The 15,933-nt window shown below is 37.3% G+C and overlaps 1 protein-coding gene across 2 annotated transcripts in view; it reads left to right on the plus strand.

Moving 5' to 3' along the window:
- The window catches only part of LOC136863988 (U6 snRNA-associated Sm-like protein LSm2), an 86,037-nt gene that overhangs the window by 64,183 nt on the left and 5,921 nt on the right, over window positions 1–15,933 (plus strand). For both annotated transcript variants that reach the window (XM_067140462.2, XM_067140461.2), the window contains exon 3: window positions 7,831–7,921. In XM_067140462.2, coding sequence (XP_066996563.1) covers window positions 7,831–7,921 — 91 coding nt within the window. The remainder of the gene's footprint in view (window positions 1–7,830; window positions 7,922–15,933) is intronic.

The raw sequence follows: 15,933 nt of genomic DNA on the forward strand, positions 1-15,933 counted from the left end.
GTGGATCTTATCACCAGTAGATTCCTTTGAAAGTACATCAACAGTGTTTACTAACTGATTTCCCATTTTGCCTGTATATTCGTGAGTGGTCGTCGAACCCCAAGATCTGGAGCCTACAAGAATCGCGCCTCAGTGCCTGCAGTCATTTCTACAGGGGATGTCCAGAGACTCAACTAAGAAGACCACAATTCGAGACATGGATCGTGTTAGTATGAAGGGGAACCCAGTGCCTGCAGTTATTTCTACAGGGGACGTCCAGAGACTCAGCTAAGTAGACCACAGTTCGAGACATGGATCGTGTTAGTATGAAGAAGAACCCAGGACTATCAGAAAGAACACTCATCACGACGGAGTAAAGATCTAAGGTGTACCTCGAGATGACGGCAAACCATACCCAGCATTTGATAAGTACACCTAATTTGAATACATTAAACCACGAGATTTGCATGCCAGTAGCAATTTTTATTTTTGTAAATATTAGAATGTTATAATTAACAGCAATATTAAATGTAGGGAACACTATACGCGTGTGACTGGGAAAAGATTAATTATTATTTTAATTAGGGTTTTCAAGTGATTTAAGAATAATCATTGATATTTAACGGCCTATTTGCATGAATTATTATATAGATACCATAAATTCTTAGTGTATATGAAGCACATATTTTGAGAAGAATAGCGATCTAGCTAAATTTATAACTTCTTCGTAATGTTACTATCTGGTAAGGATTTTCATAGTAGTTTGAATATAAACTATATGTTTGCTTCAAGGTGATTCAGGTATTTATAAATCCCGTATGATAATATATGATCATTGTAGATGTTCAAACCGAGGTATTATGTGAATTATATAGATATGCGAGAAGAATTAAATAGCATCCGGGAGATAGTAGGTTCGAATCCCACTATCGGCAGCCCTGAAGATGGTTTTCCGTGGTTTCCCATTTTCACACCAGGCAAATGCTGGGGCTGTACCTTAATTAAGGCCACGGCCGCTTCCTTCCAACTCCTAGGCCTTTCCTATCCCATCGTCGCCATAAGACCTATCTGTGTCGGAGCGACGTAAAGCCCCTAGCAAAAAAAAAAAAAGAATTAAATAACCTGTAAGAATGGAGTCTTCTCTGTAAATTAATAGAACGGATTTGAGATGCAGTGTTATGGTATGGAAGGTAAAGCTTGTGAAATTTTGAGATGTTGGAATGATAAAAGATTATAATAATTATGGCTGTTGTGATATATTGAATTAGGCTGAATATATAGCCAAATAATGAATAATAGGAAGTAATGGCTCTCAAATGAATGTGTACTTGAGAACAAGCTGAGATGATATATGAATGAAAGAAAGAAAGAAATGGCGAGTTCAATTTGTTTTTGTAGCCACAGAGCTGGACACACAGCTATTGTCATAATTGACAGATTTACGACGTGAGGACTTGTAGGGTCTGAGGGAAATTGTGTTGTTCCCAACAAGCTTAATGTTTACCTGCAGGATCCCTTTCATTTGTCAAAACAGTCTCAATTCCATTCCAATGATACGTTAAGAGTAACGTGGATAATTTCCTGATTTTGTGAAGGATAAACCCCTTCCCATTTTTACGCATTAAATTAGCTCGTGATAGGAGTTTTAAATTTTTTACCTTGGAAGCTTGAGTACCTGAGTTCGACTCATGTTGGAATGAAGAATTTAACCTGATACCATGGCTTGATTAAGCCATAATCTTCGAGATGTATTGTGTGATATATGTTTGATATTTTTTCTATGTAATGTGTTTACGTGTTTTATTATTCCCCAAAGTGTTCTATGGTGATGGGTTCGATTCCAGCGTTGGCTGATTTTTCTTTGAATATAATTTGTTAGGTAAACCCAGGATACACATATGTGTTCAGTGTAATATATAAATTGTCATGGTCAAATAGACCATGTGTTTGATATGCGGCGATGCAATCTCGTGTGTAAAGTAGATGTACTTGTGATATGAATCCATTCCAAATCATGACTAATGATAATTAATTAAAGACATGATTAATGATGATTTATGATAATTAATTAATCAACAGGATGGATGCCATTTAATATCCATTTTTGATCAGCTTATTAAAGTAATAGATGATATTTAGTATCACTGTTATAGATAAATAAATCCACGTATCAGTGTGTATTAATCAAATGATTTGAGGTATGCCAAGGACCAACTACAACTGTGAATAAACTAAAAGGACGTTAAGGCATACTATATATATATATATATAATTTTTGCATTAGTCTTGATTGTTTCTTTGTTTATATGTTGTATATGGCACCATCTCGTGTGATTTTATCAGTATAATAAAATGTTTAGCAAATATATTTCAACGAAGATTCTTCTCAATTAATAATATTAGTGTATTCCTCTCACATTATAGAGAATCCTACTTTCGTTATATTTTATGTCGTGCCTATTTTCTTTTTCGAACATTCCATTGCCCGTATGCTTTATGAGTTCAGCCGGTGACGCAATGAAAGTAGGGAGGACGAGACTTCAAGCCTGGTAAGTGACTTCTGGAGTTCTCGTCCAACAATTCCATCTATACATCTGTTTGTGAAACTGAATTATGTAATAGTTGCCCTATATTACCCAGTATGGGTACAATATATATATATCTGAATGTCCAGGCAATGCCTTATTCCATTATCACCTCTGTTTTCTATTCTTTTATTAGAAAATAAGGCATTGCGAATTAGATCCACTGATTGTTTTAATCTCATAATCATTTTATTTTTACCATTTATTTTAAACTCTAGTCAGTGGATACATTTTAATATTTTACTTATCACCTCATGTCGTCCATCTCGTACAATTAGGGGCCGATGACCTTAGATGTTAGGCCCCTTTAAACAACAATCATCATCATCAGAGTTCTATTATCAACTACTAGATCAGTTTCATGCAATTTTAAGATGACACTGTCCAGATTTAATAAATAGAAAGTGTTCTATAATGCAGCAAGACAATGCGCCAGCACATTGAGCATACAGTCCAATTGTTACACCATCTATCGATCGGTCATTGATCTGCATTTAGGACTGTCAGCCATGTGGCAGATTTTTTGACTACAATACTTGAGTCCCATGGTAATTTCTATGTGAGGAAGATAGTTTAATAATATTGATGAATGGAAATGTCTGTAGAGAGCTTTTGTCCCTCCAAAATCGAGGATTAGTGTTTCGGATGCTTGCAGAGTGATAGGTGAAAGTCATTGTAAGTGATAGCCTTCAATTTAAAGAATGTTTATTTTTTTGTTTAGTTATTATTCTAACTACTAGTTGTCAGAAAAGACTTATCAACCAGCCTAGCAATTGCCCTGTCAAATACATGGTTGTTCGCCAGGTCTCTTCTGCAGAGTTCCTGGTGTGTTGGAATTAATCACTCACATCAGCTGAAAATGTTGTTAGCAGGCTTTCTGTTATTTGTGAATTTCTTGCTTTTGTTGAATTCAATCGAAAAGTCTTTGGGATCAGGCCATGTAAACTAGGTGCTTTACTAAAACTTCTGATTAAAAAAAAAAAAAATGCAGTTATCCTACATATGAGCCACTGAGAGCCAAAGTGGTATAAGTCAGGAAATGGTAGTTTTTGAGTTATATCACTCAGTGCACTCACAATGCATGACAATTTGTTGTGGGGAAGTGGTAAAACGATAACTCCACAGGAGCCACTTCCAGAGAACTGGATGCTTTCTTCCTCTCACGCAAGAGTGAAGTGCATTCACAGGAATATTGGCATTAGTTACGGCAAGGTCAGGTGGTTATGTTCTGTGTTGTTTTATGTTTTTATTTATGCTCAAAAATAAAAAAGTATGTGCAACTGTGTTGGTAAGCATTAGCATTGTGTCCTTTCTTTAGAATTGTAATATCCGGATCTTATTAAAGCAGAAATTTTCTTTCTAAGGGAAGTTTGCACTCCAAATTGAAGTCTAGCTTATAGCCTACAATTATCATACAGTGATGTTTTACATTAAGTACTTAAAAAAAACCATTGTACTTTGTTACTTATCGTTATTCTATTCACAAAAAGCGGATAACAGAATACTGTCATGCCAATTAAGCATTTCTAATTAATCGAGGTGAAGTTTATGGGCTCGGATGTTTCTTTTTCTTTTTCATGTATTCTGTGTCTACTTATGCTGTCCAAACACTATTCTTGCTCCTTTAAATTTAGGTCCCTGGTTGAGTTTCATTGTAAATAAAAGTAAATATAATTGTGACTCCAGAGAACGCAGTCCACAGTAGGTTAAGCAGAGTGAAATCACAGCAGCTGTAAGTGTTTTGTTGATGATGCTTGTTGTTTAAAGAGGCCTAACATCTAGGTCATCGGCCCCTAATGGTACGAAATGAGATGAAATGCAATGACAATTTAAAAGTCCAAAATCCTCCATTGACCAGAATTCAAAACGTGAGGGCGAAGAATGAATGGATGGATATGAATTTAAAACAATCATTGGATCCGACCCGCAATGCCCCACATTCCCAGAAACTAGCATTAAACAATAGTATTACTGACCCAGAGACTGCTTCTAAAGCACCGATCTTAATAGCTGCAGTTGCTTAAGTGCGGCCAGTATCCAGTTATCGGGGGATAGTGGGTTCGAACCCCACTATCGGCAGCCCTGAAGATGGTTTTCCGTGGTTTTCCATTTTCACACCAGGCAAATGTTGGGGCTGTACTTTAATCAAGGCCACGCCCACTTCCTTCCCATTCCTAGGCCTCTCCTATCCCATCGTCACCATAAGACCTATCTGTGTTGGTGCGACGTAAAGTAAATAGCATAAAAGAAAAAAGCTTCTAAAGCACAATACTGAATCAATGATGCTTGTAGTCTAAAGGGGTCCAAAATCCAGGTTATCGGTCCCTCATAATGGTACTTATCGCTAGGAAAGTAGAACCATGTTATTTATCATGTTGCAGTACTAATCAAAAGTAGCATAGACTGGCGGTATTCCACACATTATGGTACTACTCACAGGTAATGTAATGCACACACGTAACACAGACCTATGGTGTTTGTCACATTTACAGGCAACGCAAACCTACGGTGTTCCTCACATAAGTGTACTAACCACAGGGACTCGTACTATCCCGCGGTGTTCTTCACATAGTCGGTATTAATCATAGGCAAGGACCATGGTGTTGCTCCTATGGTGGTTCTAATCACAGGTACTGTAAAACCCAGCCAGAAGCACACACTGTCGCTACTAATCACAAACCTATTGTACCTAACATAGTGGTACCACGCCCAAGTAAAAGCGACCCATGGTGTTCCCTGCGTGATGGTACAAATTACAAGTAGTCTCATGGTTCTAATTCAATCGTCCCTTGGTCTCCCCTTTTAGTCGCCTCTTATGACAGGCAGGGGATACCGTGGGTGTATTCTTCGTCTGCGTCCCCCACCCACAGGGAGTTGTAAGTGTTTTAGTCCAAAACATGTGTAATCTAGAAGTAAACACCTAGTATTTATTTTCAGGACTGAACATGAATGATCCAGACTACGAATTTGTGGTTGTGGACGTTCCATAAATGGTGCTTTCGATAATGACACAGTGGACTATTTAGAAAAGTGTTTGTCATATCAAACTATTAGACCAGACTGAGTGATAGCATTCTGTCATTTAACAACAATGCAATTATTTTAACTCAATCTGTGAGAGAAATGCAGTTTCACATTTACTATAACTCGTGATCTTTTGTTAAGAATTATTTTTACAAGTAAATTGCAATAAAAGAGGTTAAAACACAGGTTATTCCTTCCCTTGTATTGAACTTCACCAAAATATTTATAAGAAGAGTGTTACAACTTTTGATTTATATATTTATTTATTTGGGAAACCAAAACAGTGAGAAGCCGAATTACAGGGTCCTATAATGAAAAATATATTTACAATAGAGTAGCACACGGCAAACATTAAAAAAAATAAGTGTAAGAACAATGAAGGAAAAACATCTAATGATAAAAATAGAGAAAAATTGAAAACTAAGAAAATAACTGTAGAGACACAACAATTAACAACAAAACATAAAGGCAAAAGAAACAACGAGGAAAACTGAAGATTGTACGTAAAACGAAGGCACGGTAAGATAAATACAGACGTAATACATAAGTAACGGTATAGTACAGTAAAAAATAAATAAATATTACATTATGTACAAAAGAGGGAACAGCAGTGAGAAGAGAAAAAAAGGAATATGGAGAAAACGTACTAGGTTAAGTTAAGGAAGAATCGATTAAAGGAGGCATACGAAGAAAAAACGTCCAAGTTCCTGTCAGAAGATAAAGAGTTAAGGAGGGGTTGGTATGCAGATACATAAACTTCTTTGAATGAGAGAGAGGCGGGAACATGGAATATGAAGTGGCGGATTAATCCTGGTTTTGCGAGTTGGAACCTGTAAGGAAAAGAAGGATGCAGGTTCAGGAGAACAAAATAAACCGTTAACAGCGTTATATAGGAATCTAAGGTCGGCTACTTTCCTGCAACTAGATAACGGGCGAAGGTTTAACTTATCCATTATCTGATTACTGCTCAAGTTTCGACAATCGCATACTCTGGCTCTAACAATGGCACAGAAGAATGACTGCACGCAGTTAATGTGATTCAGATTAGTGGGTGAAGAGGTAGACCAAATGGGAGACGCAAATTCAATAATCGGTAGGATGCAGGATACATAGTAGGCTCGGAGGGCGTGGATATCTGTGATGTCAGAAAATCTATACAACAAACCGAGAAGTGACATTGCACGTGAGGTTATCTTTTGTATCTTTGTACTCTACCTTGCACTATGAGTAAATTGCTGAAAGGAGAAGCGGTACCCCAACTTTTAGGGACTATAGAAAGCAATTGAAGGTACAAATAACTAAAATGTCTTTAGTAAACGTAATTTTAATATTTCATTTGCACATTTCATCAAATTAATAATGAATTATTGTAAAGCATAAATTTATATTTAACGAACGCAAAACATTTCTGTTCTCAGAATTGGAAAAAGTTGAGTTATACCACTTCGGCTCTAAGTAGCTCATATTTTACATTACTCAGTATTTTCATTTGATCACTTTTTTTTCTATTTTACTGAATTGGCCAATTTCTCTAAGTTTACTTACCTGTGGCTATATGAATTCTTTAATGGAAATTGTCTTGTTTTGTTTTTGTTCTTCCTAATATGATTCATCCTAAATAAACATGATATTATGAACATTTCTTCTGATTGTTACTGGTTTATTGTTTGAGAGAAAACCCTCCGTGGGTGATCAAACTATTTTAGTCACATAAATGTATTTTATTAAAAGATTTTGATTGATTGTATATTCTTGTAATATAATATTTCAAAATCACTGTGTTAGTTGGCTTTGATTTCCCCCAGTTGGCTTCCTTGAAATGTTTTTCTGTGACTCTTCTTTCACCTACACCGAGCTCGATAGCTGCAGTCGCTGAATTGCGGCCAGTATCCAGTATTCGGAAGATAATGGGCTCGAGCCCCACTATCGGCAGCCCTGAAGATGGTTTTCCATGGTTTTCCACTTTCACAGCAGGCAAATGCTGGGGCTGTACCTTAAATAAGGCCACGGCCACTTCCTTCCCACTTCTAGCCCTTTCCTGTCCCATCGTCGCCATATGACCTATCTGTGTCGGTGCGACATAAAGCATCTTGCAAAAAATACTTTCAGCTGCAAGAGTAGCACAGTTGGATGAAAGTGAGCTTATTATATGAATGAACCAAATACAGCGGCAGTACTAGTATTAGCCAACTTTCTTCAAGATGCTAATGTAGATAACTTAGAAAAATGTTTCTTCTTACAGCATCTGTGGAACCCTGCACTCTGTGGATCAGTATTTAAATATAAAGCTGACGGATATAAGTGTCACAGATCCAGATAAATACCCTCATATGGTGAGTTCATTGTTTCATTTATTAAAAACTAGTGTTAATCCTGTATTTTGTTGTCAAATGCTGTTTTAAATATAAAATTGTTCTAAGAGCTTTTGACTCTTCTGCATAAACTTAAATTTAAAGCAATGAAATTGCAGTACTCTAAGTATATAATTTTAAAAAATATGACAATACTAGGATATGTTGTACATAAATACTTTTGCAGAAGAAAATAACCAATTCTGAGGAAGAATTTGGAACTCAGAGGTGCCTCATTTTTATTTAACGTAAGCAGTAATTTGGCATAACATCTAATCTTCTTCTTCTAGTGATTTTCCCACATCCTGGTGGGATCATTAGTATATGGATTTGGGCTTGTTTTACAGCTGGGTGCCCTTTCTGACTCCATCTCTATGTAGAGGGATTATATCAAAATATGACAATACTAGGATGTGTTTTACATAACTGTAAGACTGATGTAGAAGTAAATAATCAGTTATTGAGGAAGAATTTGGAACTAGGAAGTGCCATGTTATATCTACTGTAAGCAATAATTTGGCATAACATTTAATCTTCTTCTACCGCTTTTCTCACATCCTTATGGGGTGATGGGATCAAATGGTGCCAGCACATGTCGATTTGGCCTTGTTTTACAGCCATGTCCTTCCTGACACACCTTACGTAGAGAGATGTATTCCCTTTTGTGGTGGTTGATATTGTTGTGTGAATATGAAGAAGAGTGTGCTGGCACAAACACAAACATGTCCCCAGGTCAGAAGAAACAACCAGGGGTGATTAGAATCCCCAACCTGACCAGGAACCAAACCCTGGACCTTCTGTACCGCAGGCATCAATTTTGACCATATAGTCCAGAAACTGGACCGGTTTAAAATCTAATGCCACCGGGTGAGTTGGCTGTGTGGTTAGGGGTGCGCAGCTGTGAACTTGCATCCGGGATATAGTGGGTTCCAATCCCACTGTCTGCAGCCCTGAAGATGGTTTTCCGTGGTTTCCCATTTTCACACCAGGCAAATGCTGGGGCTGTACCTTAATTAAGGCCACAGCCGCTTCCTTCCCATTCTTAGGCCTTTCCTGTCCCATCGTCGCCATAAGACCTATCTGTGTCGGAGCGATGTAAAGCAACTAGCAAAGATCATCCATGTCCAATGAATCTATGGAGACTATTTCTATTTTGAAGACCAGGAGTTCTGGTCCCTATTATGACAGAACATTTTCTCAAGACTTCTTGCAGGAATCTAAAAAGGTCACAATTATGACTTTAAAGTCAGACTAGTGATTTGCAGTGTATATTATTTATTGCCTATGTTACGTTAAACAAGTCTTATTGTGTAAAGCCTTTTTCAATTATCGCATATCTGCGTAATATATCAAGGAAGTACTGTTATGTATGCTCCAAACTAATATTCACTTCGCCTGCTGCTGTTAAACATGGATTTCTTCTTGATTGTAATGTTCATGTACAAATCATTGGCCTTTGATGTAGGTAGATTTGATTTCATTGAAATATCCTGTGTAAAGCATGAATTATTGTATTTTGTAGCCCAGAAGTATTACTATTTTCGTCAAGCCGGGGTATTACATGTAATAAATATCATTTTTGGTCCGTATTGATGATATTTGATTGGAATAATAACAGTAAGTTATTTATTAAATAGACCACCTAATCAATACAAAGTCTAGTCTTGGATGATTTACATAGATTTGTTAACTAATAGTGGTACATGTTTCGCCTTGTATGAAGGCATCATCAGCCATTGTCTTAACCTTAGATTGAAAATAAGCGTCTAATTAACATGTAATAATGAAATGAATTTTTAAAATCTTGGAGAGATTTGAAGTAAAATAGCATTAAAAATAACAATGATGGTTTAAAAATATACAATGTGATGAGTTACAATGGTGGAAGTATTAACAAAATTAACATTAGGAGGCTGGTATAATAAGTACAATGGATAAAACAACAGACTGTTATACAACAATGCTCAGACACAATAAATTCTCCACAATGACCGACCACATGAGGGGCACAGTGCATAAATTCACCACAATAGAACAAGACCTCCATATCCTCAAAAGAGTCGATAAAAGTGAACTTATGACAGAATATGAAAATGTATTCATTTTCCTCAACCAGCATTTAAATAAAGATAAGAACCTAAATGACACTATTGATTAAAAAAAGCCCCTTGTATGAACAGATTCTTATTCTATTACGAGAATCAACTCCCCTTACCAACATATTCTTAAAAGTCTTCAACCTCACATCAGTTAGCGTTCCCACCTCCTCTGCAGCTAATACACTCCCCTCCCTTCCCCTCACTGCTAGTACCTCTAATTCAAATGCAACCAATAAACCCATAGCCACACCCACTGTAACATCGCTCCCTCCAATGGCCTTACACCGATACAACACGCTCAGTAATACACTCTCCTCCTTCCCTCCCACTAATAGCAGCCCCCCTCCAAGTACTACAAACAAGCCAATAGTTACGTCACCACAAACAGATCCCCCTCCAACACAAACCTTCAGCTATAACACACGTAGTAAGAAATCTACTGTTGCAAATACTTCTGACTCATAACGTTACAAGTTATCTTCGTCATCATCAAATGGTAAGTGTACACGATTCTACTTCAACATTTTTAAAACATCTTTTCACACAATTAACTCTACGTTTCTTGTTTCCTTTTACAGATTCCACTATTATATGCCTTTTCAACTAGAATATCAACAAACTCACATTTTTGCAACATTTGAGCATTGCTTCAAATTTGAGATGGTCCATAGAGATCCAATTTAAAACTGTTCTTCAACTTCTATTCTACAACTTCATATCCTCAATGTGTTCTACAACTTCACCATATTCCTCTGACTTTCATCTTTTATCTTCAACATTATGATTAACTTTGGATCTCTCGATCAACCTTCGACTTTTATTCTCTCTTCTTTATTTTGAATATATACGATTTTTCGCCATCATCTAATTGTAACCGCCAGACAGTCAACTTTATTTTTATAGCAGTCTTACTACTTGTTGTATAACAGTCTGTTGTTTTATCCATTGTACTTATTATACCAGCCTCCTAATGTTAATTTTGTTAATACTTCCACCATTGTAACTCATCACATTGTATATTTTTAAACCATCATTGTTATTTTTAATGTTATTTTACTTCAAATCTCTCCAAGTTTTTAAAACTTCATTTCAATATTACATGTTAATTAGACGCTTATTTTCAATCTAAGGTTAAGACAATGGCTGATGATGCCTTCATACAAGGCGAAACCACTATTAGTTAACAAATCTATGTAAATCATCCAAGACTAGACATTGTATTGATTAGGTGGTCTATTTAATAAATAACTTACTGTTATTATTCCAATCAAGCCGGGATATGTCGAAAATCCTTAGATTTTTTTGTCGTGTGTGAGTTTTACTGATAGCCCTTTTCAAAATTTGGCAGGTATGCTTCTCTCTCTCTGCCTACCACTGCATACCAGTCTTCCATCACAATTATATTCTCATCTCCTTTGACATATTGTATTAAGACTTCTGCCTCTTTATATATGCTTTTGATTTCTTCATCTTCTGAAGTAGTAGGTATATAGACCTGCGCTATAGTGGTGAGCATTGGCTGGGTGTCTGTCTTGACAGTAATCTGTTCACTCTGCTGGTTATGGTAGCTTACCACCTTCCCTATTTTCTTATTCATTATTATACCAACTCTTGCAATTCCCCTGTTTGCTTTTGCATTGATAATTCTGTTGTTGACTGGTCAAAAATCCTGCTCTTCCTGCTAACGTACTTCACTTACACCTACATATAATTTTAGTCTATCCATTTTCCTTTACAGATTCTCTAACCTGCCACAGCGATTCAAACTTCTTGCATTCCATGCTCCAACTTTCAGAATGTCAGTATTAATCTTCCCGATATTGCCCACTCTTGTGTAGTCCCCACCCGGAGATCCGAACGGCGGAGTATTATACTTCCAGAGAGGAAGCCATCATCAGTACTTCATTCATTCATACAGAGAGATCTGCATGTCCTTGGAAGTTAGTTACAGCTGCAGTTTCCCGTTGCTTTGAGCCGTGTAGCAGTAGTAACACTGTTTAGGCATTTTAAATGCTATTACAAGGCCATATCAGTCAATCCTCCAGGCTGCTGGCCTTGCAACTTCCGAAAGGCTGCTATCCCCCTTTTCGATGAACTATTCATTAGTCTTATCTCTTGACAGATACCCATCCGGTATGGTTACGCCTATGCCTTGGCTACCTACTTCATTGGGACGCACAATCCTCCCCCTTGTGGCAATGTCATATAATTTTAGTCTATCCATTCCCCTTTACAGATTCTCTAAGCTGCCACAGCGATTCAGTCTTCCAACATTCCATGCTTCAATTTGCAGAATGTCAGTATTATTAATCTTCCCCATATTGACCCCTCTTGTGTAGAGATCCGAACGGCAGAATTTTATTTTACTTCCAGAGAGGAAGCCATCATCAGTGCTCCTTTCCAGATTGTTGCTTCTTTTTCAAAGCCCTCAATTCTAATCACTGCAAACTGATTTTTATTCAGATTGTACATGACAATCTCCACAGGCGAGGGTTTTGTACTACTTGGAGAATTTCAGGAAGATATCTGAAGTTGTTGCCACACTCCCTCAAGATGCTGCTGCATTGGTTTGCGACATGAATGAACTATCACTTGTGCAAGTTTTGATAATTGTCTAGCAACCCATTATGCCTAAAGTGGTAACAAAACGTTCTGAGGATGGATAACGACAGAATCCCAAAACTTGCCCTGGAATACCACCCTACAGGAAGAAGAGATATTGGTCGTCCTATGAAGAGATGGAATGAAATCTGAGGTCGGAACAGGCTATTAGCCTAATCCATGAAGAGGAAGTAAGTAAGTAAGGTAACAAAACTTGAAGAAAGGAAGAACTCTTTGTCTCTTCATTAAATATTGTTAAAGAAACAATTAGCTTAATTGAAGATATTCTGGATGAAGTGGGAAATCCTACAAATGAAAAGTGCAAACGTGTCATGTCTGGAAATGTAGGATCCTGGAAAATATAACAAATTTTCCAAATTTTGAAAGTTGATCTCTCGCTAACCATAGATCAACGGGGGAAGACCTGAGAGATCAATCCAGATGAGCCTGGGCAGACACACTACAATCTTTCAAGCTGAAACGATAGCTATCACAACATGTCTTGAAGAAAATCTGAAAATGAACTATAGGGAAAAGAACATTTTTATTTTTACGGACAGCCAAGTGGCCATTAAAGCACTAGAGGCAGTCTGGATAATATCCAGAATGGTCTGGTATTGCCACTCACTTCTCCTGAAACTCTCAAAGTACAAATTGTCAAAATAATATGGGTACCAGGGCATGCAGGTATAGAAGGAAATGAAAAGGCAGATAAACTGGCCAGGAAAAAGGCAGAAACAGATTTTGTGGGCTCAGAACCTGTATGCGGGATTTCCTATGGACAAGCCCAACACTACATAAGAAAATGGGTACAAAAGAAACAAATGGAAAACTGGAAAAATATTCCACGATGCAGGCTTGCAAAGGAACTGATAAAAGGACCAAACAAGAAGAACTAAAGAACTGTTGAAACTCCACAGAGAAAATATAAGATGGGTAGTAGGACTGTTGACAGGACACTGCCATCTGAAAAAACAGTAATAAGAGATAACATATTAAGGAAATGCAATGAAGCAGAGGAATCAGCTGAACACATACTTTTCAAATGGGAGGCGCTGGGTAGAATCAGACTCTCCACTCTAGGACTACCAGGTGAAGAGAGAGAATAAATCCAAGAAGACTCAATAAGAACAACCTGCAGCTTTGTGAAGGGAGCAGGTATATCTAGGTAGGAATGAAGGAAAAACATGGTAGCAAAAGATCTTAGAAGTCGACGCTAATTAGGAACTAATATTTAGAGGTCCCATGAAAGAAAGAAGAAGAAGAAACATAGATCAAGTCCATCTACACTGTGTTGTTTTAAATACACTTCTATTACATCAGTTGATGTGGAACGGTCTTTTTTCAGCAATGGAAACTATTATCTGGTAGGAGAAGTTGGAAAAACAAAACTCTGTGTCGTAATGTGTAGTGATGTAAATTATTGATCTATTTCATCTCTTGGGAGTGAGTTGAAACACTGACATTTTGAAGGAATTGCTTGTGGTAGTTTGTAATACATTAAAGTGTACATTGTTATGTACTTCTGTAAGTATATACAAGCTGAATTAGCTGCCCCTACCAATATCGTTTTAAGCAAACCGCAGTTTTATATGTGTCCTGAAAACTTCTATCTTTCCAGTACATGCAGTAAACACAGTAAAACAGATACAAAGCTGTTATGTCATATTATTATTATTATATAATAGAAACCACGAGTGTGTTCTCTAAATCTGATAGATAGGTGAAATGACACAAAAGTGCACAATTCAACCATGTTACAATTATCGCATGAGATGTAATCTACACGCATTATGCTGCAATACAGTATAGCGTACACGGTAAGAGTAAGGCAAATGCTATGGTGCATCAGTGATAGGTTGAAGTCTGGGGCAGGTATACTCTTTTTATTTTCAGTGAAGTTACATGTGGTCCTAGCAAGAGTCAGTGTCATAAGGGTCAGGTGAAGATGAGTGAGGTAGTTGGGTGGGGGTGGGGGGGAGGTAATGAAACTGCATTAAACAATGGATAGTTACGTGGGCCCTCCTCTTTCTACCCATTTTCCTGGATGTGTCTCATTCAGGTGGTTACGGATGACTAACGTCCAATGTGGTGGAGATCCAACAATGCCACACTCCAGATGATAGCCTTCAAAAACATCCTTCTAATTCCTATATCAATGTTCGAAGTGAACAAATTTCTTAAGAAAGGCCTTCTTTTCTTGTGCTAGTCTGCATTTTATGTCCTCCTTACTTCTGCCATCATTAGTTATTTTACTACCCAAGTAACAATATTCATCTATTTCCTTTAAGACCTTATTTCCTAATCAAATATTTCCTGCATCACCTGACTTCGTTCAACTGCACTCCATTACTTTTGTTTTGGACTTATTTATTTTCGTCTTGTACTCCTTACCCAAGACTCTGTCCATACCATTCAGCAAAATCTCCAGATCTCTGCAGTCTCAGATAAAATAACAATCATCAGCAAATCTCAGGGTTTAGATTTCTTCTCCTTGGATTGTGATTTCCTTTCCAAATTCCTCTTTGATTTCCTTTAATGCCTGTTCTATGTAAACATTAAAAATGAGGGGGACAAAGTGCAACCTTGCCTCACTCCTTCCCAAATTGCTGCTTCTTTTTCAAAGCACTCGAGTCTTATCACTGCAGACTGATTTTTATTCAGATTGTACATCATTCTTCGTCCTCGGTACCTGATCCCAATCACTTTCAGAATCTCAAATAGCTTGGTCCAATCAACATTATCGAATGCCTTTTCTAGATCTATGAACGCCATGTACGTGAGCTTGTCCTTAATTCGATTCTCGAAGATCAGGCGTAAATGCAGATCTTTGATGACTGGCTAGAAAGTCATTCCATTTTATTGCTCAGCTTTTCTGCCACAATTTCTTTTCTTTCGGGCTCTCATTTCATCAGCATCAATAGCTTCTTCTTGTTCCAGAACATTGTTAATGTCATGTCATGTTAATGTCACGTCTTTCCCTTGATACAATTGTTGAATATGTTCCTGCCATCTTTCTGCCTTGCCTTCTTTCCCTAGAAGTTGTTTTCCATCTGGGCTCTTAATATTTATACACTTAGTTTTCCGTTCTCCGAAGGTTTCCTTGATTTTCCTCTGTGCAGCATCTTCCTTTCCTGGGACCTTTCCTTCAGTCATTCTTCCTTAGCTGTTCTGCAATTCTATCCACTTCATTCTTTAATCACCTGTATTCCTTTCTGCCCTCTTCATTTTTTGCATTCTTGTACTTTCATCGTTCATCAGGTCTAGTATCATCTGAGTTACCCATTGATTCTT

Source organism: Anabrus simplex, chromosome 2 (genome assembly GCF_040414725.1).
Source record: "Anabrus simplex isolate iqAnaSimp1 chromosome 2, ASM4041472v1, whole genome shotgun sequence".
In the NCBI taxonomy this organism is placed as follows: Eukaryota; Metazoa; Arthropoda; class Insecta; order Orthoptera; family Tettigoniidae; genus Anabrus; species Anabrus simplex.